At 32.3% G+C, this 26,450-nt stretch overlaps 2 protein-coding genes across 3 annotated transcripts in view; both read right to left on the bottom strand.

Annotated features, from left to right (window-relative positions):
• Positions 1-348: 348 nt before the first annotated feature.
• On the bottom strand, positions 349-11,113 carry LOC139522778 (ciliary microtubule inner protein 1-like). The gene is made up of 3 exons (XM_071316292.1): positions 10,684-11,113; positions 8,993-9,074; positions 349-1,194 (listed from the first exon to the last, which is right to left on the bottom strand). Exons 1-3 carry the CDS (start codon positions 10,764-10,766, stop codon positions 943-945), a joined length of 417 nt encoding a protein of 138 aa, XP_071172393.1. The 5' UTR covers positions 10,767-11,113; the 3' UTR covers positions 349-942.
• Positions 11,114-20,592: 9,479 nt separating this feature from the next.
• LOC139522779 (magnesium-dependent phosphatase 1-like) overlaps positions 20,593-26,450 on the bottom strand; it is a 29,011-nt gene continuing 23,153 nt past the window's right edge. For both annotated transcript variants that reach the window (XM_071316294.1, XM_071316293.1), the window contains exons 3-6: positions 25,641-25,751; positions 23,375-23,482; positions 22,536-22,627; positions 20,593-21,922 (exon numbers count right to left, since the gene is read on the bottom strand). In XM_071316294.1, the coding sequence (XP_071172395.1) occupies positions 21,597-21,922; positions 22,536-22,627; positions 23,375-23,482; positions 25,641-25,751 (637 nt within the window). In that variant the 3' untranslated portion in view covers positions 20,593-21,596. The remainder of the gene's footprint in view (positions 21,923-22,535; positions 22,628-23,374; positions 23,483-25,640; positions 25,752-26,450) is intronic.

The following is a 26,450-nucleotide window of genomic DNA, read 5'->3' on the forward strand; positions in this document are numbered from 1 at the left end:
AATCTAGTTTTTAATATATATTCGACGGCAATATGATGTAAATTATTCCAAACCATTAAACGTTTTCAAAAGCCCATTATTAATAATTATCGTAAACGAGACCAAATATCGGAATAATTCCACTACAGTATGAACAAATATACCATTTATTTCTTAGATAGCTGCCATTTCTACTGAAAACAGGAAGTCCGAACAGACTGACAACCATGTTATTATGTATTTTTATTCTTTCTAATTAATTACTTTCTCAATGCGAATTTTATTTCCATTAATTTTTCAATTTCGATTATAACTTTTGTTCGGGTAATTTGTTGTAGAAGAATCCGTGTCTGATAAAGAACAGCCATGTTGATCATGATACTTTATTACTAAATAATCAATAATGTGCATAACTGAAACATTACATCTAAAATGCCTTACAAAGTTAAATACTGACTATAGATCCAATACTGTTAGTTGAAATATACAAATATTGAGCAGAAATTATGTAATATTACTCCTTACATAAGTATAATAGAAAGTATTAGTATAATTATAAAAATAATTCTAAAAATGCATTTCTTACATGTTTACAAAATTATTGCACATTGTATAACAATATTCACAGCAACATGTCAGACTGTTAATTAGCAATCGCATGATGTAACAGCAGAAATTTAGATTAATGCACCCTTTTCTAACGAGCCAATAAAACACCTTCGTCTGCTTACGTGTTTTTTGTCATATTTCGAAGAAAAATATTCAACGTGGTAAAACTTAAAACGATAAATCACAAACTTCAATAAAAAAAAAATACAGCCACGTGACGTCTATTTTTTTCAGAATTCAGACTAGTTCTTTCAAAAACAGACTTGTAATACTGATATTAAATATAATTACTCTTTTAAAAGTCTCGTGAATAAAAATTAACATAAAATAATAAACAACTAGCACCGTTTATAATTAATCAATTGCCTCTGCTGGCCAGTTGAGTTGTCTAATAAGTCCACCTTTCGGTTTTGCATATTTGCCGTATTTTTCTAGCGCATGTACTTTAGATGTAGATCTCCATCCAACTGTTTGTGATGTTGTCTTGGGAAACGGATGTGGTGATGGTTCCACTTTGATGTATTCCTCTATAGGGGTAACAGGTCGGATTTGTAAAACGTCTACTGGTTCTCTTTTCTCTTTCTTTTGAATATCATCTTTAACCAGCTGTAAAAGGAAAAACAAACCAGTGAAAATACATGCATTTTCTCGTTTGAATTGTTTTACATTGTCTTATCGGGGCCTATTATAGCTGACTATGCGGTATAGGCTTTGCTCTATGTTGAAGGCCGTACGGTGACCTATAGTTGTTAATGTCTGTGTCATTTTGGTCTTTTGTGGATAGTTGTCTCATTAGCAATCATACCACATCTTCTTTTTTATATGAAATAATACCTTTATTGTTAACAAACCAAAACAACAACAATAACGAAAAAAATCCATCACCGATTATGGCCATAGAAAAGAGACACGTCAGTACGTATCGTGAATGCATTGTTAAAAAGAAAATGGGATGTATAGCGGCAAGTTATATGTTAGTCCGAGATAGCTCTGACGTCCAATGGCTGTCTTGTCAGACAAGCTTCGGTCCAAGCTTGTCTGGAAAAAAACAGCCATTGGACGTCAGTGCTATCTCGGACTAGTAAAATGTCTCCATTTAACAACAGCGGACACTGACATCATCTGCTGAAATGTTTGAGGAGCGTCTTTAAAATTATAAAAAAAAATCATTCAGTTCAGCCTAAAAAGGTTGAAAGTATTCATATCTGGAAATTCATACATATAGTTATATATAGTTTATGTACTGTTACGTATTGGCAAGGCAAACAAGTACATGTTATTCGAGGAGTGCATGTGTCTAAAATATGAATGAAAATAGCAATATAATACAAAGTATGAACCATTAAACTTATTGACTGACAATCGATATACTTTCGTTTATAGTTACACTTTACCAAACTGAGTTCCGGGTCATAGATAGTACATTATGAACGTTTGGAAAAGTTAAATTAGTGCATGTGTATACTTATAAATGTCTCCAACTTGGCGCAGTATTTTGATTAACTATCTGATTTGAATGACACTAAATTCTGAATACTATTTTTAAAAGTAAACTTTAATCTGATTAAGATAATTTGATATCAATTGGTCCATTAAAACATACATATACAAGTAAGAAGATGCGGTACGTTTGCAATTTCAGTAAGGGGTAATATATTGAGATGGGGAGGAATTAGTGCTAGTTTTGTGGACACATGATCGTCACCAATTTTCCTAATCAGTGGAATAACAAATAATACAGAAATTCAAAATCCAACAATAAAAAGCTTGAAATGGTTTAATGACAACAAAAACATTGCTACACGAAAACCATCCCAGCATCATATATATAATAAGGGTGACAATTATGATAATTTATGTATAAGGGTTGGATACTCCTAAATCTGACAAAACAGTAAACAGAATTTCAGTTTTTCATCAAGTATTTGTACATATATAGAAATCCTTGTTTTGATTAATAAGACTTAAAGTTTGCACTCAATGCAGCGAAAACATTCAATGCATCACGGAGTGTAAAAATAATTGTAAGAGACATTTATTGTCGAAATACACATCTGTTGAATCTGCAGTACTGTAAAACTGATACCATTCTCTGTTTACTTTTAAACCATACATTGAGAATCACGATATCAAGTGTATACGTTCTTATTCCTTGTATTGTTGACAAAATAATCTTAAGTGGATATGAATGTTGCCAAAGACCGCCTGAAGTTTGCCGTCTATAGTATCATAGTGTTAAAGGGAAACTTCGCAAAAAAATCAAAAATTGATATTATGTTCATTCTGTATAAAAATGCTCAAATTCATAGATATTAAAGTTTTATTCCGCTAGATAAGCGATCACCATCGATTTTAAATTTAGAGTATTAATTCTCTGAGTTCCGCCATTTTGTCCTTCTTTCCCGATTAATGAAACGATATGTCTATAAACCACAAAGAAACAAAACTACAGTAACCGATGTAGTCGTAATTGCGTGTCGATATCTTGTCAATCGTACGGTTGTTTTATCCGACTAACTAACCATGGTCTGTTGTTTTTAAACTTGATATTGGAATTAGGTGAAAAGTCAAAGTTGAAATCATAAATAAGTGTTCCGTGAAAATTGTTTTCGAAAATCTAATTTGTTCATAATTCTTTAAAGTAATAAACCGTTTTCAAATAAATTTTTATCTTCCCTCTTCTGATTACCAGCATGGCTAAAGGTATTACTTCCAAAGGTATTGGGAGGGGTGTGAGGTGACACGTCCAGGTATTCAAGCGATTTCCTGTCGGGCTTGCAAGTTCACGCATCGTTTCACTTCTGCAGGTATTGATCAGTGTACACGGCTGATAACATTTAACTTTCCATTTTGAACTATCAGATGTTTAATATACAACTCTGTCTTACTTGTCATTACCAAACTCATACGCTTGTTTATAAATAACATTTCTGGTGTAAAGAATATTATTCATAAAAATATAAATAATACCCAAAAAATAAGATTTGATGAAATTAAAATCTATTTAAATATTTTTTCCCAGGGTGAATTTGGGAAAATGTAATATATAGTCATTGTCAATAGTGAAGGACAGATTGGAACATACCAGAAATATTGATTTAAAAATATGTACGCACTTGCCGACGATTCGTTTATACGACTGGATAGAAAGTTACGGAACTATAGCGCAATTTAAAATATATACATGTATACATTGAACATAAGAAAAAAACATATATTTTGAATAAATAGGGGTAAAAGTGTTGTAAATAGACTAGTCCACGTATGCCAACAGTATGTAATCATCGAATGTCGATAGACTATTGTATACCAGAAGAACAAGAAGAGAACCAATTTGATTTAAATACAGGTCGATGTATAACTTTTGCTTTGGTACATTGATGTGGACATATTAAAATCACAGATTTATATTTCAATAAGATTGTTCTCGAACAAAGGAAGGAATTCGTCATCACAATTAATATATATGCCACTGGACGAACACTAATTATCCCGAAGGGATGTGAATATTTTGCTGGGAAACTTTTTAGTATCAAAGTTTCAAATTAATTTCGGGATTTTTTTTTCTTCTTGGTATTCAATAACAGAAAAAAGAAAAAATTACTTGTCCGCTAAATAGGGGTATTCTTGTCAGATGAAAGACTTTTAGTTATATTTAAAAAAAAAAGGGAAATATGACATTAAATTGGTTCTGTTTTTTTTTTTAAACATCGTTAAAAAGATGTGTGTCTAAGGTGAACGCCACAAGAACCCTGTAATACTAGTACGAGAGTATAGCATGTAAACATTCCTTCTCAATAATATGGTTGTATTGGAAATCTTTTCATACAGATTGACAACTCATTGTCCGATATGCATGTAATATTTGCCACATGACGCCCATAGTTCTTTCTACCATCATCATCTTATTCTTTGATAAATGCTGTCAACATCGATGGTTCACACCCAAACAAAATGGGAGTAATGGACCTTCAGAGCTTCTCCGTGTTATACACTTGTGAAATATATAGACGAAATTTCTGTATTGGAATGAATATACATCTCACAAACAGGATTTTCAAATAACGATTTTGAGTAATCACCTTACAAACCAATATAAACGTATGGCAAGATATAACCATGAAGGAATTTAGTTTTTGTCAGACACAAGAACTCATCACTATCATAAACGTATACGTATATATGCATACAATTTCAACTATCAAGAACAAGCGGTCGATGTCGATAGTCCGTTTTCTAACTGTTCGAGTTAGACATGTCACTTGTTCATTCTTGAAAGCCTTCATATTCCCCGTCTAACGATGGGAACTGTTTCTGATTGTGTTGACTATAAATGCTTGTATGGTAATTCTGTTGTTTATCTGTACAAGCGGTTGCATTTCCTCTCCTTTCCCAACAAACAAACGAACGAAACGCTACTAGTCTGCTTTCTCTGGAGCTCATCCTCAATGGCTCTTATACGTCAGGAAACTTACATGTATACTAATAATGATTGTTTTAAGAACAACGATGTATGGATGAACTATTCTAAATTAGTCAATATCAGTTATGCATGACTAAAATATAACTTTTATTTCAACTACTGTATTACTTATTTGGATTAATGACGGCTATCATGTTCAACATTGCACAACTATTATCATAGAATTAAAAAAAAAATCCTCAAAAATCCTTAAAAAAATAATGCCTTAGCTTAGATAATTGGTATTTTTTCACAAAAAGTTCGTGTAAATGATTGTCAAATGAATTTAATTATGTAAGAATAAAATGTTAAAAAGAAACTAAAAAAAAACCCATGTATGTTGTATTTTTTTTGTCAATGAAAAACTTTAAAATTGCAATAGTTAAGAAATTCCGGTAAAGTCAATGATATCAAACAGATGTAAAATGGTATATCAAATTGGGTAATATTGCATTTAGTTTTTATTAAAGATTAAAACTACTATTTTTTACTTCATATTTGAATCTTTACGCCAATTGCCGCTAAGAAAGTAATCAAAAATTGTTTCCTTTTATTTTTATACATTTTCGGATTTACGAATCTGAATTTTATTTTCAATTAATTTACACAATTTAATTATTGAATCTTTATTCTCATCGTGTATTAAATCTTAGTGTATTAACATCGTGACATCATACTCTTTCTAATCCTTTCTGTATATCCTTTCTAAATAACAACATTTATACCTGTGTACGCTTGAACTCACACCTGCGGCTAAATAGCTACAAGGTAAACGAATTGACCTCAAGCCGAGAAATATACAGTGACCTTTACAAAATAATATACACACTCTGCTCACACATTAGTTGCATTGAAATGATTATCAAAACAATAACGGTAAATAGACAAGTAAATAGTAAAAATGTTCAATAAATATTTTATGAATAAAATCTCAACAATAATTAATTAAATTTATTCAAAAACATTTACTAGAGACAGAGACATATAATTTTATAGGAGTTTAATTCAATGAATACAAAACGGTATATGCATATTCATTTTCGTTCATTATTATATTGTGGTTAATAACTACGACCATTCGTCAGCTGTGCGCTTTTAATTACGTATATTGTCGATAAGCTATAAGAGTTAAACAGATTTTATTTTTTCCCAGAATTCAATAAATCGGGCTAATACGTCACGACCCACTCGAGAATTCAACCAAAAAAGTTACAAATACTTGATTTTCTCCGTTATTAGAAGGAATATAAATTTAAAACTTTGCAAATGTGTTTTTTATGTTAAGATGAACATAATTAGATGATAAGTAAAAAATCGCGGAATTTCCCTTTAAAATCGAAGACGTAACATTCGATTTTTCCAGAATGGTTTGTAACGTTTTTTAATTCGATTTCACTGGTACTTTTATTGTTTTCTTTTTATTGTTTCATGAACATGTATACCTACTCTTATCATATTTCGAAACATACCACGCAAAACCTACGAACCTTAACATCTCAGAGATCACCAAAACATACCACCTCTAAACATTTTGACCAAATATACCAACCATACCGACCATAGCATCGTTATAGAAGTAAATACAGTGTTATTTGTTGATGACGTATTTTCTTTTTGGTTAAGTGAGGTTTCAGTAAAAGGTTAAATCGTAGCAGTTACTCTCTTCTCCCTCAGAAGGTTTTTTTTGGACTGAATTGTCAGAGTTCTTACAATATGGAGTATAAAAAAGAAGATGTGGTATAATTGCCAATGAGACAACTCTTCGTGCACGAGAGACCTAATGACACAGAAATAACAGCACTAGGTTACCGTATGACCTTCAAAAGATCATACCGGATAGTCAGCTATAAAAGGCTGTTATTAAAAGGCTATTATGGAGGTACATTATAGAGAAAATACAGGGTAAGAATGTATTAACAAAAATACAGGGTAAGAATGTATTAACAAAAATACAGGGTAAGAATGTATTAACAAAAATACAGGGTAAGAATGTATTAACAAAAATTCAGGGTAAGAATGTATTAACAAAACAACAGAACTCTAAGGTAAAGTGGAAATGGGAAGAGTTTATTATATATAAAACATGGACCAAACGCTCGACTGTATCAACCAGTGAAACAGCTGACTTGGTACAGGCGTTAAACGACGTTGGGAAGGCAACATAAATGACAAGAAAACAAACAAACACATATTGTATCAATAGATATAGGAAGATGTGGTATGAGTGCCAATGAGACAACTCTTCATCCAAATAATAATTTATTAAAGTAAACCATTATAGGTCAATGTACAGCCTTCAACACGGAGCCTTGGCTCACATCGAACAACAAGCTGTAAAGGAACTTAAATTACTAGTGTAAACCCACTTGTATCAAAAAAGATATTGAAGTTACGAAACTCAAATTAATAAAGCAATATTTATATGTATATCCTAACCGCCCACTTTAAATTTGTTTAGTACATTTTATTGACGGTCATAAATAACATACGATCGAAATTGTAGTTTAACTTCAAAATAATTCTCAATCTTTTGTTTGAATAAAAGGTGGGAGAAGTTTTAATTTGTGTACATACATTGTTAGATTGGCACTCGAAATTTTCATATTTAAATACCCATAAAATCAACACTCACGAACCTACATAATCATACATACATAGATTTAAATATACTAACAAAGAAAATGGCCAAAAAAAACTAGCTCAATTACATCTCAAAATGAAATTTTAAATTAAATTGGATGTCATTTCTCACGTTGAGAAACCAAATTATCCCACATTTCCCCCATTTTTGTAACTATATTAAATCTGAGTTTCATAATCAATAGAAAGGAATTTTCGTTTTCACTTTCATCGTGATGCACAGTTTCATTTCGATTATCGTAATTTATATTTTAAGCCGATTAAGAATATTCAATTTCGTACAACATTTTGATTTTAACTGTTCGGTGAATCTGGTTAAACTCTTATCACGCTGTGTCCTAACAATGTCAAAGCGAAATTATTTTCTTTCTCACGTAAAAAATCCCTATAAGTCTTATTAATTAATATACTGTGACATAACTATATAAATGCCGTCACTATGTCTCAAACTAGTATATTCTATCAAAAATTACTTAATACAGGTTAAAATGTTCAAAACAAACTAACTAAAATCATCATATTGTCACTAAGATCCACAGTCAAAATTCACCTCTTTATATATATATATATATCTTTATTTTTTTTCTTTCTCACAAACCAATCTTGCAGGGTAAGTCAGAACTATAAATTAAAATTCCGCGAAATTCCAGTAATGATTTTTGCGCATTAACGTCGTTTCAAAACATGACGTCATACGAATGAAAACGTCAAAGCTGAAGGTTTTTCTATTGCGTTTACCTTCTAAACTCGGATACAATTGCATTAAAATAAAGTATTGAGGTAGGTGTTGCTTGTTTTCTGTTCTATTGCAATATTCGCACATTTACTGATTTCAGCAAGTCAACATGGCGGCTCCTTGGTTACAACATGTCAACAGTGAATTTGACGGTAGCTTACGATAAAAAAATCTAAAATTGCAAATGTTGGGTTTACTGAGAAGTAAAAAAAGTAATCACATTTTTTTTCTAGCGGTTAGTTAAGAAATCATTCATGCAGGTTTATTAGATTTGTTTTACAATTATCGAACAGTGGGTAAAATAGAACAGCCACACACACGGTATACCCATCATCGCTTCAGTTTTTTAATGATCGTATTTGTCCTATTAGAATCGAAATAATTCATGGAAGCCATAGATTTGTTGTAAATTTACACATGGCCTGGGCCGTGATATTCGTTAATTTTATCCCTCGCTAACGCTCAGGATAAAATTCGAATATCACGGCCCAGGCCATGTGTAAATTTCCAACAAATCTATGGCTTCCATGAATTATTTCTTAATTAACTCTATTGTTTGCACTTACTTCTCCGTAAGGTGTTGTTAAGAAACCCCAGCTGTTTGGCCAGGTTTTAGAGGCGGTCATTTCATGGTGAACGTGGTCTTTCCTAAAATAAAATTAAAACGTTATGTTAAACACAGAAATGATTGTCATAGAGTTCTCGAATTCTGGACAACAGAACTAAAATTACAACAAAAACACATAAACAGGATTGACCCTAAAAAAATATTGGATAATACAACAGTTCAAACCAACAACCAACAACCAACTCCAACAAAAAATAGAAATACAGACTAAATTCTAAAACAACCAACAATATTTGTTAAAAACAGCATTGACTCCACGCAATGCACCCTTATATATTATGTGTATAGCAATGCTTTATAGAAGCCTTTGTTTTACTTTGATATTAAGAATTTAGATTGAAAGTAGTGTACAATCTGAAAACAAATTCAACAAAAGGATTCAGACATTTTTTTCAAAATGACTTCAATATGTTCATACAATTCTCTCTCGTTCATGTTTTGGTTGGGTTCGTGTTGCTTAGTCTTTATTTTCTATGTTGTGTTTTGGGTACTATTTTTGTCTGTTTGTCTGTTTCTATTTTAGCCATGGCGTTGTCAGTTTGTTTTCGATTTATGAGTTTGAATGTCCCTCTGGTATCTTTCGCCTCTGTATTATTCAATAGAACAATATTACTACAGCCTAGTTACAGAGAAAATATATCATTTATTAATTCCAACGTTAAGTTGGGTAGATACCACACGGAAATTGTATTGATTAGGTACGACACAATCCTTTAATGCAACAATATAGTACATTAATCTCACAATATACAACTTGTAAGTACTTTTTCAACAAAAGATCTTTATCAAATAATATTATAGATTGAATTGATAACCTGCATATGTTTGTTGAAAAATCAAAGAAAAGGGCATCATTAGCGTTACAGATCGCGTTAGGCAATACCCCAAAGTACATGTAAATATGAATATTTAATGGTTATATCTATATTAAGTTAATTTGAAGATAAAATTGAAAATTGATTTTACATGTATGCAGATCCAGATTCAACATTTGGTGAGATTTTTATAAAATATCAAGTCTAAATCTAAAAGATATAGGAAAATGTGGTATGAGTGTCAATGAGACAACTCTCCATCCAAGTCACAATTTATAAAAGTAAACCATTATATGTCAAGGTACGGTTTTCAACTCAGAGCCTTGGCTCACACCGAACAGCAAGCTATATAAAGGGCCCCAAAACTGATTACTAGTGTAACATTCAAACGGGAAAACCAACGGTCTAATATATATAAAAAATAATATATGATTACAACTTTACGTACAGCTGAAATCTTAGGATTGTCTGTCAGTTAAAAAAAAAAAGGTCAGATCGCAGTGATGCAAACAGTTTTTTTTTAACAACTCTAGTTCTTCTTAAGATACGTTTAAATAACACGATTAGTTAGTAAACTGATACATATAATCTTATCAGATTGTATAGGTTCTTAAATTCATCATTTATACAAATTATCACACGTTCTGCTTACTCAGGAAATATTATCCGTTACAAATTAAGATATTTAAAAGATACAATAACTTTATCTTAAGTCAATCAATGGAGACAGGAAAAGACTCGTGTACGGTGTATTGCTGTACTTAAACATCAAACGTTTTAATTAAAGAAATTAATCAATTAACAATTAACTCACCAAATCTGATCCTGTGCGACAAAATTACAATTAGCGACCGCACGTCCCGTGGGTGGCTGGTTTGTTTTGGCCGCTGCGGCCATAATTCCTTTTAACCACTACTACAATAAACCTTTAAATATTAAAATAAAATATTATTTGACAATACGTTTTAACGGAAGTAATGTCTCATTCCGGTTGAGCGAGAAGCGCCATGACGACTTGAATGCATATTATATGGTAATTGTGTATCGCACCTTGGAGACGTGTCACTCAGGTGTGTGATAAATAAGTAAACCCGGTTGGGTATAAAAAGTCTTTATCAGTTTAAATACTCTCGCTTTTTACACCAATAATCTATAATCTACTTTACATAAAACAACAGTACTTGGGTACATTCAATAATGTTTGATTAGGACTTTGTGTCGGCTTATCAAATTTATTGATCGACGTCAATTGTCTCTGTTAAACAAACAGTTATACAATTTCTAACAGTGTGTAATGAAGATCGGCGATTAACGATCCTAACAGATTTAATTTTAGAATATTTTACACTGTGAAAAAAACCCAGAACAATCATAATTAATTGGCGTAAAATTGATTTTTAAGAACTTGAATATGAAATAGAAATAACAGATTTGTTTCCCATGTCCAAACTTGTGGTAAACTTGGTAAAATAATTCAAGATATCAAAATGTCCATTCAATTCTAGATCATTCTATGTTAAACACTGTTATAAGAAGAAGAAACGCAATTAATTACTGATCTGCAACAAAATAACATTCCGCACGTAAAATACTTGACATTTTCTGCACCACATAGTTCTTTATTGTATCGTGTTTGTCTAGTTAGATATAAATAAGACATGATTTAATTATAACTGCAGAAAACAGTTCACTTTAAATATCTAGGCGAAAATAATTTCATTTTGTGCAAATCATCTCACAAAAATATCCTATCAATGCAATGCAGGTGAAGCTGTTATAATATTCACTAATTTTACATTGACAAAACTTGAGTTTTAGTAACGATAAGAAAAAAGAGAAACAAAGAAAGAAAAACAGAGGTTGATTTAAATGAACAAAAATATTAAAAGGAGAGAGACTATGACCGAGAATTTACATGTAGAGATAGATAAAAACGTATGAAAATAAGAATAGGTGGTATACTAGCCAATGCGACAACTTTCTACCGGACACGTGAACTACAATAGGCCACCTTTCAACGTCTTCAACACTGAAAAAAATCGACCCACAGAGTGAGATATTAAAGACCCGAACTGACAAATGATAAATGATTAAATCGAGAAATCTAACGGCCTGTTGTATGTACAAAGCAATAATAAAACTAAAAACAAATATGGTATACAGCAACAAGCGACAACCACTGAACAGTCAACTACAGGACAGGTGCATACCGAACATGGTGGGATTAAACATGCTTTCTTCTCTTAATTTGAGACAGTGTGTAACAGAAACATATAAGAACTATAAAATTCATTTGAAAAGGCTTTCTAACCAGTTGATACAAAGGTGAGAAAAATTATTAAAAACAGTCTGGGCGTAGCAAAGAATTTATACATCCCCACATCAACTAAAACACAAAGTTCAAATCTGTGGAAGAACTGAGAGTACTTTCAGTTACTGACAGCTAGTTCAAAGCCAATGACAACTAATAAAATATAATGTATCTTTAATAGAATGAAATATCATTATAAATGTTCATTATAAATGTTCATTATAAATGTTCATTATAAATGTTCATTATAAATGTTCGTTATAAATGTTCATTATAAATGTTCATAAAACATATTTTACAATGTGTTTTTCTATGTTGTGATGTTATACTATTATTTCAGAAAAGGGAGAAGGTTTGGTACCATTAAAACGTTTAATCCCGCTTTAAATGTTTGCACCTGTCCTAAGTCAGGAATCTGATGTACAGTAGTTGCCGTTTGTTTATGTAGTTCATACATGTTTCTCGTTTCTCGTTTTTATATAGATTGTATCGTTGGTTTTCCCGTTTGAATGGTTTTACATTACCAATTTTTGGGGCCCTTTATAGCTTGCTGTCCGGTGTGAGTCAAGGCTCCGTGTTGAAAGTGGTACCTTGACCTATAATGGTTTACTTTTATAAATTGTTTTTTGAATGGAGAGTTGTCTCATTGGCACTCATACCACATCTTCCTATATCTATTTTAATTGATTCCATTGATAAGTCGCTTCCAGGACTCGTTTGGTAAGACGGTTTATATATATAAACCACGGCTTCTTTTTATCACATGATGCTTACCGCCATCCATGAAAAACAAGGGTGTTACAAGTGAAGCAAGAGCTGCACACCTTTTCTCACCTGCGATCAGCTCCAGGTCTCAATGTTTGTTCATGTTACTCAAATTTTAGTGTCTGCCAAGTGTTATTTGGAAAGTTGTTCGTCTATCCGTTTCTTTTATGTTTTTTGTTAATGTCATATTAAAACTCTCAATTCAAGTATTGTCCCGAAATTTCAAGTTTTGATTATCTGTATATACCTGTCTCGTAGCCTTTCTTCATGTAAGTTCTATATGTTGTCCTTTGAATTAACATACCGTTAAAGAATTATAATAATTAATTGCATTACGAACGGATCCCAAGGGAGCGGATCTTTTTTCACCCCATTCTTTAGCCAACGATTTCTTTTTCTTGCAATTTTCTTAGTTTTAATTGGTGGCTCTCATTTATTTTCGGGTGAACCACTTCACGTGTTTTTCTAAAAGTCCTGGATTCATGAACCAATGGCCACAGTCTTATTCTGTCATCTTCCATATTTACGTTTCAGTTATAGCGTATATATATACTTTTTTTTTTGCTATTGTAATCATGACGTTATTTTAAAATTTATAAACAGAGGTAATCTTTTCAACCCAAGTTTTTTTCCAAAATACTGCAAAAGAATGTAAAAATCTATATATTGTTCTGATTTTGCTGATTTATGGATATTGAACTTTTGTACTATGCAGTACATATTTACAAATTACACCCAAAATTCTTAAATTAGCATTCAGTACTGGCAAAATGAGTTTGAAGTGATATTTTAAGCTACAAAATGTTCTAACTATTTACGCTTAATTAAAAAACATCTTACGAAAGAGTGAAATTAAGATTCCATAGTTTACCCACAATATAAATAACGTACTTGGTTAGATGTAAACTGTTTTCGTTTGAAATGTGAGTGCTGTAATTAACCAAACATTCTTTAATTGTCTGTTCATTCACAATGGTTAAACAATAATTGGGGAAACTACACCAGCACTCATAACCAGTGTCATTTAATGTAGGATTCTAGGCTATGTGTTTGCAATTTATTGTGTAGCTGCTGAATTATACAAAGGTTTAAAAATGTTCTGCTTTTACCTTTCACAATTGGCAAAAGCTAGGTTTTGACTTAAACCGGTAAAAGTTAAATCGATTCCCTCTCTTTAGCTGCCACTTAACCAATTTAGGGATCCTGAATCAGTCCTTAAAAGTTCATTGGAGAATGTTTATGCCTGCTAATTATCCAGATGAGATAAACTCTAAGTTGAACATTCAATTCGATACCTACCTAGTAATAAAGAAATTTTTCAGCTGTAGTTATCGCTCGTTGTATATCTGTAATCTAATTATTCTTCTTTTTGTGGAGAGGGGACATGCAGACATATTTTCAAACTCAATCAACAACAAAAACACATCCATTAAATAGAGGTACTAATTATTTTTGAACTCCCCAAGTTTATTTTTGTTCCCGAATTTGTGATGAAAACAATTTTCGACCTATTTGTGTCATTTCCCTGCTTAAAATTAATTTTCCGGTTTCAAGAAATTGTAAAATCGAAGAATAAATACTAACAACCATGGCTACATGTTTTAACCAATGAATAGCCAATGCTAATCCAGATATAATTACAACGACGGAACCTTTGTTAGTATTACATAACACACAACACACCGTCTTACTATTAACACAAACTCTAAATAGTACATTCCCTAAAAGCATTCACTCTTTACTGATAACTATCTGGTCAACTTTACGAAGAATATGTAAAAGCGTAACGTGAACAGTTAACAACGTCAACCGCGTGGAAGATGTCCAATCCGCAATGAGAACAGTTGACGAACACCAACCGCGTGGAAAATATCCAATGCGGAAGTTAATTACAGTCCAGATCCAGTAATTCAAACACAAATGTTGGACGGGATCAATTTTCAGACAGCACGAAATCTTCCGACGGAACGACGGTACATTTTTAATCCCAATTGATACTTACAAGTTATCCATAATGAGGCTTGACTATGTATGTCTGTACAACGAAACGAACATACTGAAAGTCGATCTTCACCTAGAGTGCACGACATACTTTAACGTATACTTTATTGCTACTAACCGATCAGATATTGCGACGCATTTATATATACGTCTCAATACGACAAAAGGCCTTCACTTTAAGAACAACTACAAGGGAAAAATAACCATACGATGCTGGAATATGTGAAATTGAGGGTGCAATACATGTTAATATTTCTGTACTCTTAAGCCGATATATTTCTAATATTTTGTTACTTTATTTGATGCGGAATCTGATCTCAATTAAATTTCTCTGTTAAAAAATTAGTAAATTAGAAAGTTTTAAACTAAGGTTCTACTTCCCTCTTGTAAAACTTAACCTTCTCGGGTTTTGACTTTTCTTTTAATGTCTATTTATAGCAATATCGCATCTATTATTCATATATCCCTGGCTTTCGAATGCATAGATTCGAAGCGTACTAAATGATGGTTAATTAATAAAGTGAATAGAATGCAGCAACATTTTATTAACGGCTATTTTCTCTAAAGTTTTGCGCACAATCAAGTTGTCCATTGGTTGTCTTTAACTTTCTGAAGCAATACACTGGTATAGGATGTTGTCTCATATATATAAATTTGAACCCTATTTTTATCCTTTTCTAGAAGCCATAAGATGGCATGTAAATGTACTGAAATTGACCATCTTGTGACCGACCGACCGACCGACCAGACAGACCAGACAGACAGACACGTAAATAAGTGTACTTTTAAAAGAAGCAATATTGAATATTTAATTCTATTTCTACATCCAATATTTATGATTAGACATACAGTTATTCCAATTAAGTGCACGAGTTACACATATTTAACATTGATGATACCACTTTTCTTTTATCTTTGGCATTTTTTCATATAATATCTTTCAACATGTAAAAGACATTGTGATTAAGATATGCACTTTATGTAATTATAATGGTGTATGTAAATAAATTTAGATCTTAATTGAATGCATTAGTATAAATAAACGTTGACTTCAATCGTCTTACTTTGAAAGAACGGACATGTTAAACCGATTTAGATTTGCTATGTATCAAAGATATTTTTATAAACCAAAGATAAGTATGAACAAAAGGAGATTTGGGGTATACGCCAATGAGAAGCCAATCCATAATCAAAGTACTGAAGTACTGAACATCGGATGATCGCAAGTTCTTGTAAATGGTCCGACAAGCACTTGTCTCAGAAAAAAATCACATCTCTATACCTGAAAGTGAGGTTAATGTTCAGATATATTTTTTTTCTGTCACAAGTTCGTGCGTGTAGGACAAATTAATGACAGGGAATTCATCCTCACAATAATGACTATTATATTGTAGTGATACAAATCATTATACTCTGGTTTATTGATATATATTATATTAATACTTGTACATGTATATTACAGTTACATGTATCTATAATTTCCATGCATTTGTAAATCATTCTATTCTAGTATATTAGTAATAGTGCAGTGCAGTGCATGGTGAACACGTCACTCTATTGTAATAATTCGAGTTTTCTAATAGAATAAAATTTGAGTAGGAATTCGTATTTTTCCGAAAAATATGTTTAATCATCCATTTAAGAGTTATCGTTCCTTTAGATTGCAAACGTTCTTGAGATATTCCTCAGCATGCGTGTGCATAGATAATAATGAGTTTTCACTTATAGGTATTAACATATAACAAAACATTTTAATATCATTAATTTATTTTCTTTAAAAAGTATTTGATGAGTATTCATTGAAGAAATGAATTTATAACAAGCGATAAGGAATGTTTGTTTGCACTTTATGATGTCTACGTATTCATTGTGTTTAGAGATCGGTTAAAAACCCAAAACGAATATTACGTTACGTAAATCTAGGCGATAGCAATACAAAGGAATGCCCTCACGGTCATCCGCTGTAAAAACACATTTTAAAATAAAATTGAAAATGGAAATGGGGATTGTGTCAAAGAGACAACAACGTGACCACAGAGCAAACAACAGCAGAAGGCCACCAATAGGTCAATTTAAAAGACTTTTAGTGGTTAAACATACTGTTTTAAAAATAAACTTTAACAATATTAAGCAGAAATAGGATCTATATCATGGAATCAGAGTAAATCTTTAAACATCTATATAATACATGGCACTAAGCTATATAATACAGATGAAGACTACTCTGGAGACTAAAGTATTGAAAGTGAGGCTGATAACCTAAACAAAATTGAAAATGCATTTCTTGATAGTAATTTAAGTATTGATGTAATCTTTGCCTCGAAACCACTTATCAGGGAATTTGAAAGCACTTTTAGAAGTAGAAGCGTTTATGAACTCTGAGATTGTTAATTATTGTTGCAAGCATTGTCAATATAGATATGACTTGCACAATATTCTATTGCATTTAAATTTAAAGGGGTTAGTTAATTGTGCAAAAAATCGACAATTTTTTGGAAAATCAATTTATCGACGAAATCATAGTGTAACTGAACGTAACAACACCAAACACAGACAATTACAACTTACAAGCGGACGCAATAAACTAGAAATATGGGGGGGGGGGGGGGGGGGAATGCTTAATGACTTTTCCTCCGATAAATGAAATGTACTAACAATACAGGAGATGGTAAAAAAAGTACACACTACATGATCATATCCTTCAGTCTGTAAAGTCTTCACAGATAGGTTGTACCATAAGTTCAGTTCAGATCATAACCAAAACAGATGCAACAAGACTTACAACGGCATCAGATTTTTGAAACTGAACCTCAATAAAACAACACCACCATAAAGGAAACGTTCTTACGTTAGACCAACCTTTGAGTATAAATAAAAAGTCAAGCAGAACAATACAAACACCGTTCTATCACATGCCGCCATGAGTGCATGCAGGTACAAACACCGTTCTATCACATGCCGCCATGAGTGCAGGTACAAACACCGTTCTATCAAATGTTGCCATGAGTGCAGGTACAAACACCGTTCTATCACATGCCGCCATGAGTGCAGGTACAAACACCGTTCTATCACATGCCGCCACGAGTGCAGGTTCAAACACCGTTCTGTCACATGCCGCCACGAGTGCAGGTACAAACACCGTTTTGTCACATGCCGCCACGGGTGCAGGTACAAACACCGTTCTGTCACATGCCGCCACGAGTGCAGGTACAAACACCGTTCTGTCACATGCCGCCACGAGTGCAGGTACAAACACCGTTCTGTCACATGCCGCCATGAGTACAGGGTGTCTTGACTGTTACAAGGCTCACCCCCACGAAACAATCTACACCACCGTCTACACCACTGTATATAGAATGTAAGGTATAATGCTTTCTTTTCCTCTTAGATCATTTACATGCGCACCCAAAAGTGACAGAATAAATAGCTTATTGGTGATGGTTATGTAATGATGCATGTAGAAGTATCGTTCATGACATGTTTAGACGAGTAAAAGATAACTTGACAATACTGCAATAAATTTTGTTTCAAAAAACAGCATAATCAAGTTTTAAACTATATAAGAATAATACGCGCGTTATTAAGTGTGCACAACATTTTTTATGTTATTTCTTCTTAGACAGAAAAAATATTACAGTCATTCATTAAATAAAATAGCTCTTCATTGAAAGTGCTACGTTAACTTTCATTAAAATAGTCCTTGTGAAAGTATTATTACGATAAAAATAAAAAAAATAAAAATTCGTGTGACAGAACAACGTTAAATTGCCGATGATTAAAAAAAGTAATTCATGTGAAAATGAATCGTCATAATTATAATAGTGATACATTAAACTATATCAATATACACTTTCACTATATCCAACTGCATAATAATCGTTGCATGTTGATCATAAATATCTACGGTTATCTTTTACGTTGGGTTGATGTATAACCCCCACATCTTTTGTCTCTAACATTTTGTAACATCAGTATTGAGACTGTGTATTGAGAACGATATTCGTGACAAGATAGTAACTGTGAGTTACTAATTCGTTATTACTGTGTGACATCTCAGACTTATTTAGGGGTTTTCCCTTGTATTGAAAAGAGATAGAATACAATAGAAGGACACATAAAACTGTAGCTTTTATTTATAAGTCGAAGATAAATTGAACTGAAAAAGACGAAAAAATTATAAAAATAAAAAGATGTGCTATCATTGCCGATGAGACAACTCTCCAACAGAGACTAAAGGACATAAAAGCGTACACTTATACGGCATAGTTTGACATGTTCTCTGGCGCCAAACTATGGGGCTCACTATCACACGAGACAGTTATCTAATAGTAAAATATCAGAACAGACTATAACAAGAATGTGTCCATAGTACACGGATGCCCCACTCGCACTACGATTTTATATGTTATGTGGACCGTGAAAACTCTAATTTGGCATTAAACATAAAAATATTATATACTAGAGAACATGTGTACTAGGTATCAAATTGATCGGACTTGAACTTCATCAAAAACTACCTTGACTAAAATATTTACCCTGAAGCCTGACAGATCGAGGGATGAACGAACCCGTGGACGCACACCGAACAAAACATAATACCCCTAGATGGGTCATAACAATCTGTTTAAAAGGACTGTCTATAACTGCAAGATCTCACAGATATGTACTTAGTGTCTTTTTGTTGTCGGGATGTACAAGTACCTGGCCACGTCCACTCTGTATTTTTGTTATATGTATTTCTAATTGTATTCATTTGATGAGTTCAGCCTTTCTTAAATGGATTTTACAGCGGATGACCGTAAGGGCATTCCGGTTTATTGCAATTGCCTAGAATTCCATTACGTAATATTCGTTTTTGGTTTTTAACCGATCTATAAAAAGAACTACGCGGATATTAACGAATGCAAAATGGCATTCCTTATCGTTTGTTATAAATACATCTCTTCAATTAATATTGATAAAAACATTTTTGTTTAGAACAAAAATTAATAATATGAAAAATGTTTTGTCGTTAGATATATGTGTACACTTACCGAAAAATTGTTTAATCATTGTGATTTCGGGGCCTTTTATACTGTAGCTGACTATGCGATATTGGCTTTGCATATAATTGTTCAAGGCTGAATGGTGACCTATAGCTTTATATTTATACATTTATTTCGGTTTTCATTTCCGTGTAACGATCAAGACTTGTATATACGTATGGGACAGAATGACTCAATTGATAACCACCAATTAAATCAACTTCGTGTAACCAAAGAAAGGCAACAGTTATATATCGCTGTTCAAAACTCATAAATCGATAGAGAAAAAACAAATCCGGGTTACAAACTAAATCTGAGGGAAACGTATCAAATATAAGAGAACTACGACACAACAGAAACACAACATTAAAATGTAACACACACAGCAACGAACTATTATAATGTAACAATGGCCATTTTCCTGACTTGGTACAGGGCATTTAATGAAAAAATGGTGGGTTGAACCTGGTTTGGTGGCATTCCAAACCTCCCGCTTAAATGGCAGTGTTAATTATATTGACATTAGAATGACACAAAGTGAGTTGCTAATGTTTGTGTATCTTACATATAATGTTGTGTGTACAAGTTAACTGGTGTTTTGACATGATTAACTAGAACTATAAACAATTAATATATTATTTATTCTATATGAATACCTATTAACAAGAAAAAATGTTCACCTGGTCGTAATATTCATGCTAATATATACACTGATAACGTCTTCATCAATTTGTATATCTATAGGTGGGACTTTTTGGCGCAAATTGTGTTTGGTTTCCATATAGGCCTACATGTATATTCTTTTTTTCTATTTATGGTTTACTTAAATCTCCAATTCTCTTACAATAAAGGTATTTGTTCCCTGTGATTCAGACAGCTTCTTCCAGTATGGATGCGAACAATTAAAAAAAACTATAAAAAATACGTAAAATGGCGAACATGTGTGTAGTTTGAAAAAAAAAGAAGTAACTATTAAAGTATGAATAAAAACTTTCTGATAGCAGTTTATGCTTCTTAATTGCATGTATACACAAAAAATTTATCTCGTATGAAACATGTTTCTAGACGGTTAAAAATTAAATTATTCATTTTATAAATTAAGTAAACATATATCTTTTGCGTTTTGTACATGCTTTCGTAGTAAACTTAAAGCAGAAAAAGAATGTGTTGGCAATATGACCAGATACCTAACATATCATGAACGAAGGATGGGATAGAAGATGAATGATTGAATATTTGGATGTCCTTTTCTTATTTGGACAATCTCCCAAGCGATTATCTAATGGCGTCTTGATAGTAAACAGATGGTCATTTCAATTAGGTGTTGTATGAATGTTCTCTAGTTTCCTTGATCATTAAGTGTAGTGATGAGTGAATGATATACTATCCATCAAGTTTAACATCAATATCGACAAACAAGTCAAACAATTAATGCACCAATATTTATCAACACATTCCTGAATTCTTCAAGAAGTCAAGGTTATCTCAGATTTCTATGAATATATAGTCGTCAAATATTACGTCAAACCCTTGAAAGAGTCAGATTTTCAAAAGTGTCGACTACGTCATCAGCGTTTGGTTTCTTTTCTACTCTATTTTCATACGTTTTGTTCTTGTTTAATAACTTTAGTTTTCAATAATTTCGGGACAGGCAAACATCTTTTTGTTGTCTTTCAAGTTTATACTTAAAGCAGGCGCTGACATTCTTCGTCCGCGTAGTCGTATTGCCCGATCGATGACAGGAGGGACGTCATATTGTATGGACGCACGTGACCCCCTACGTCTGTGACAGTAAATCACAGTTGTTTCACTTTGAGATTCGTCAGAATCTACACTGTTTATAGATAGAGTACTGGTATTAATGTTGTCTGAATGGTTGTTTACAAAAGCTTGAAAAGCCTCATCAAGAATTTCTTCTGACACTCCACGATTGGCCCAGATACAGGTCACTCCTGAAAAACATTTAAACTTTATAAAGAGTTCTTCCAAAAAAAAACCTTCATTTTTTTACAAACCAGAAATCGGGAAGTTTTGCACCATTAATCAGATTTGTTTAAAAAAAAATAGCCGGATGACTCAAAACTTCAATTTCGTTTCCTTTAAGTGTTTACATGTCCTTTTTTTCTTGGTAACAATTTGGACCATGATTTGTTCGTTGTTATTTGTCTGTTTTTGCATCTGTTGTTTGTTTTCGGAAGAGGCAGTTGTTTTCTGTTGTTCTGTCCAGTAAGTTGTTTTACTGTTGGCGTTTGTTTTGTTTTATTGGTTTTACACAAATGATGCAATACATTGAAGCAGAACTACGGCTAAATGTATCCGTTGGTTTTACTGAGGTTTGCTTTATTACATGAAGGTAATTTTTTCTGTTTTTTTTTTTAAACCTGTTTCAGATGACAGTTGTGGACAGATTTCGTTCAACTTACGATGCAGCCTGTGTTAACAACACTTATAACAAATTCTATAAAACGAATGAGGGCAAGATGAATTTGAATGTTTTTATTTTGTGTCTTGAGTCTGGGAACTTAAATGATTTTGATTTAGTATAAATGGATAGAAATGCGTTACCTAAACACGTATGTGCTACTTCAGAGAGGTGATCTCTCTCATCGTCAAAGAACATCATATCTGGAAACTCAATACCACTCTCTTTTTTAATTCTGCAAAATACATTAAATATATTCGTTAAAAGAGAATAAGTAATAACTATCAAATCAGTAAGATCTTCTGATATCAGTTATTATCTTAATGTACAAGTTGTTTGGATTTAAGGTCAGTATTCGTATCTTGTGTACCTTTATTAACTTTAAATTCTTTCGAGTTTTTTTTTTTTTTTTCATTACAAAAATAAGCAAACGATCTTATCTAAATGTCTGTGTTCAGTTAGAAATTGGCAATACGACATGTTCTTTTCTTTAATTGTCAAATCAGACATCTTTTACAAATTGTGACTTTGATGGAGAGCTGCCTCATTGGCACTCATACCACATCTTCTTATATATCTATTGGCTGTATTCAGAACAGTTCTACGATTAAGCATCATAATAAACCTCTCCAATTAAATCATGTCCGGTAAAGTTTAAGGAATGAAAAAGTCTGCACTAATCCAATATACTCTCATATTCCATTGCTTTTTACACTCTCCAAACATGCGATCAACCCACTTTACATAACACACCTTTTATATAATTAGTTTATTTGTTCTCATCCTGAACATGCATGAAATATCTGCTACTGGACGTTAAGCCACTAACAATCAATCAATGTTCTCGCCATGAGTATGCATTGAATATGTGTCATGCAGCGCTAATCAATCAATCAATTCAAAACGAATTAAAGCGGGAAACATAGCTTTGTAAAAATTAAAAAAATCACTGTTAAAACAATCATTCAATTTGTTGACTTACTGTAAGAAATGAGTAATTTTTGATCCCGGGTAGATTTCTATGTAGTCAAAATATTCATCCCATCCAAAGTAAGATACAAGTCTTCTAGTTTCGTCTTTATAGAACGCCCTATTAAAGCAAGATTCAGAGAAATTACTTAAAAATCATATCGAATTGAGAAAAAAAATGAATTCCCAAATTCTTCTCATACACTGGAATATAACAAACAACTGCAGTTTTGTTCCCATTATTTATTACTACGAAATCAACAAATCGTCTTGAAAAATGTTATTTGTCTCGCAGTTAAGAGACATGTAATGTTGGCGTTTGCTTTTGTGTCAGCTCAGTGTTTCTGTTGTGCCGGCATAGTTTCATCGGGTTTTGGTTTCCCCGGTTTTAGTTTGTAACCCGGATTTGTTTTCGCTTAATTGCTTAATGACTATTTCACAAAGGTATAGTAATGTTGGCTTTATTTAGATTTCAAAACAAAACCGAAACAGTTGAAGAAGCGCTTTGTTATTGTTTGTTTAGTATCATCACAGATCTACGTGTTGAAAACTACACCTGATCATTCTTCAGAGAGGCCATTAAACATGATCTAAAGTATTTTTATATAAAAGAAACTGTCAAAACGGTAGAGTTATAAGAAAGAAGTTAAGAGAGCATCTTTTCCTATCATAATAAAATCTAAATCATCCGCAATCAAGATTTATCAGCTGTAATAAATAGATAGCACGTGATCATTTTCATAGATATCATAGTATTTAATCAAAATAAACTTCATCTTTAAACACTAATGTGTTGTTTTAGTATTTTATCAAAGGAATGTTATGAAAAACATGAATAAGCTTTCCAAAATAATGAAAGTCGGTTTTATGAAAATAGGTGGTCTTTTCTAAATCCATCTGTATGTTAAATATAAGATCATATAATGCTAGTAATCCCCCAAGGCATCAAAGATATCACCAAAGGCGCCAAGTTTATATATATTTGTAAGTGTCAGGTGGTGGCATGTAATTTAAGTAAAAAATTAAATTTATCTGAAAAATTGTTACCCTATTTTTTTTTTGAATTACCATGAAGTAAAGGACAAAACTTGTTTTAGTTTAAAATAAGACACAGTTCGTTTCCCTTTTCGGGGAATAAAATGGTTAGTTATTACAGTTACATGAAATATTTAACGTATGCTTTAAAGTCAGTATCGCAGTTAGTTTTCAGATTTGTTTTCACATCAATGCAACTTGACAGAAAACCAGTAAATTAACAGAAATTATTCTTTCGTACCCACAGCGGTGTCAGTTTAATATTTTAGACTTGTGAGTTTGAATGACCCTGTGGTATCTTTCGCCTCGTCTTTTTTTTTTTTGAACATTTGTACTACAATGTCTTTTGTTCCGTGTTGGTTAACGATATATTACATAAGTTTCTTTGACGTAATAGACCACTTTCGAGTTCATCCGTCACCGGAAAAAACTCGTCAATTATACGCGCCTTTATGACGTCATTTACCAGATAGAGGGGGTCGCCTGTATCCCTGCACTATTTACGTTCATCAAGCGTCTAAGTGATCGTCATTGTGCAGGACAAACTAGAAATAATGGTTGTTCTGTAGGTACTTAATGGCAATTCCCTAATGACAGCAATGCTGATTGTCAATTTTGAGAATTCAATTTGCCGAATAATTCGTACAATATAGATTTGTAGTTTTCCAACCACTCGCTCAACATTGGAATGGAAGTGACGACGCCCCTAAACGCACAAATGACGTTCACTAAAACCAGAGTTTTTGACGGAAATGCATCGAACTCGAAAGTTGTCTATTAATGTAAGGTGCATGCAGTCATTCTTATGCCTTTGTAAATAAGTATATACTCCAATGTATTAATCTGGAATTCTTTATCCAATCATTTTTTCACCTCAAATCTGTTTTTAAATTAAAAATCCATTTCAGCGTAATGTTTGTGGTATGTTAGACATACGGGTTACATAATACAATAATGCACAGGACAATAAAACAATGCTGATGTTCCGTGCCCTGCCAAATTCAGTGTTGTGCAATGAAACAGGATAAGTTATGTGATTGTACTGGTATCTAGCTCTAAAATGACTTAAAACAATATTCTTTAGCATTGGAATATTAAAAACAAGAAATTAATCTAGGTTCGACATCATTTTTAAATTACCTTTGTCAAGTTATTATTGAAATAACATTAGTTATGTAATATTTTGCAACTTTTGATTATTTTATAATCTATTTTCTCGCTTTCGATTTTTTTGATAAACTTACTCTGATGCGATTGCTAATTTGTATCCTTCATCGTGTAGTTTATATAAGATATGATCAATATCTGGAAATGATTTGATCTCCCTACTGTTGGCGTCAAACACTTTACCGTCTCTGAAATATACAGAAAACACACTTCCATAGAGTAAACAATGTAAAAAATAAACAGTTTACCGTCACTGAAATATAGATAACATTATATCTTGGTGAAAAAACCTTACCGTAACTGAAATATAGAGAACACACACTTTCATAGAGTACATACTGAAATGAAATAAATACGTTATTGAAATAGAGAAAACATTTTAGCGGAGAGAAAAAAATCTTCGCAGAGAAAACATTTCAAGGTACAGAAAACACTTCATCGAAGCGAAAACACTTTATCGTAGGAAAAAATATCGTAAAGAAAACACTTTATCGTAGGAAAAAATATCGTAAAGAAAACACTTTATCGTAGGAAAAAATATCTTAGAGAAAACACTTTCTCACAGTCATCAATGCTCTTCAAACTTGTACTTGTTTGGCTTTCTTTACTGTTTTAATCTGAGCGTAGCTGGTGGGTCTTGTGTAGACTAAACGCACGTATGCTGTATTGAATTATGGGCCTGGTGCCTTTGATGACTATAAGCATGTCGATATGTCTTATTGTAATGTTTATTTGTGTATTTCTCTGACCCGAATGTTCTTGCATTTATTTGTACTGTAGTCCTGTCATGAAATATTGTTATTTTAGTGTTATATTCATTATTGACATTAAAGCGCGAGGTTTGGCTAAACCAGGATTAACCTACCATGTTTTCTTAAAATGTCCTT

This window comes from Mytilus edulis, chromosome 5 (assembly GCF_963676685.1).
Source record: "Mytilus edulis chromosome 5, xbMytEdul2.2, whole genome shotgun sequence".
In the NCBI taxonomy this organism is placed as follows: Eukaryota; Metazoa; Mollusca; class Bivalvia; order Mytilida; family Mytilidae; genus Mytilus; species Mytilus edulis.

Excerpts from the sequence above, each read along its gene's own strand:
- LOC139522778 (XM_071316292.1), bottom strand. The coding sequence starts at position 10,766 with ATGGCCGCAGCGGCCAAAACAAACCAGCCACCCACGGGACGTGCGGTC. Across the intron at positions 9,075-10,683 it reads GTCGCACAGGATCAGATTTG|GAAAGACCACGTTCACCATG; the intron begins GTGAGTTAATTG and ends ATTTTATTTTAG. Across the intron at positions 1,195-8,992 it reads TAACAACACCTTACGGAGAA|CTGGTTAAAGATGATATTCA; the intron begins GTAAGTGCAAAC and ends TTCCTTTTACAG.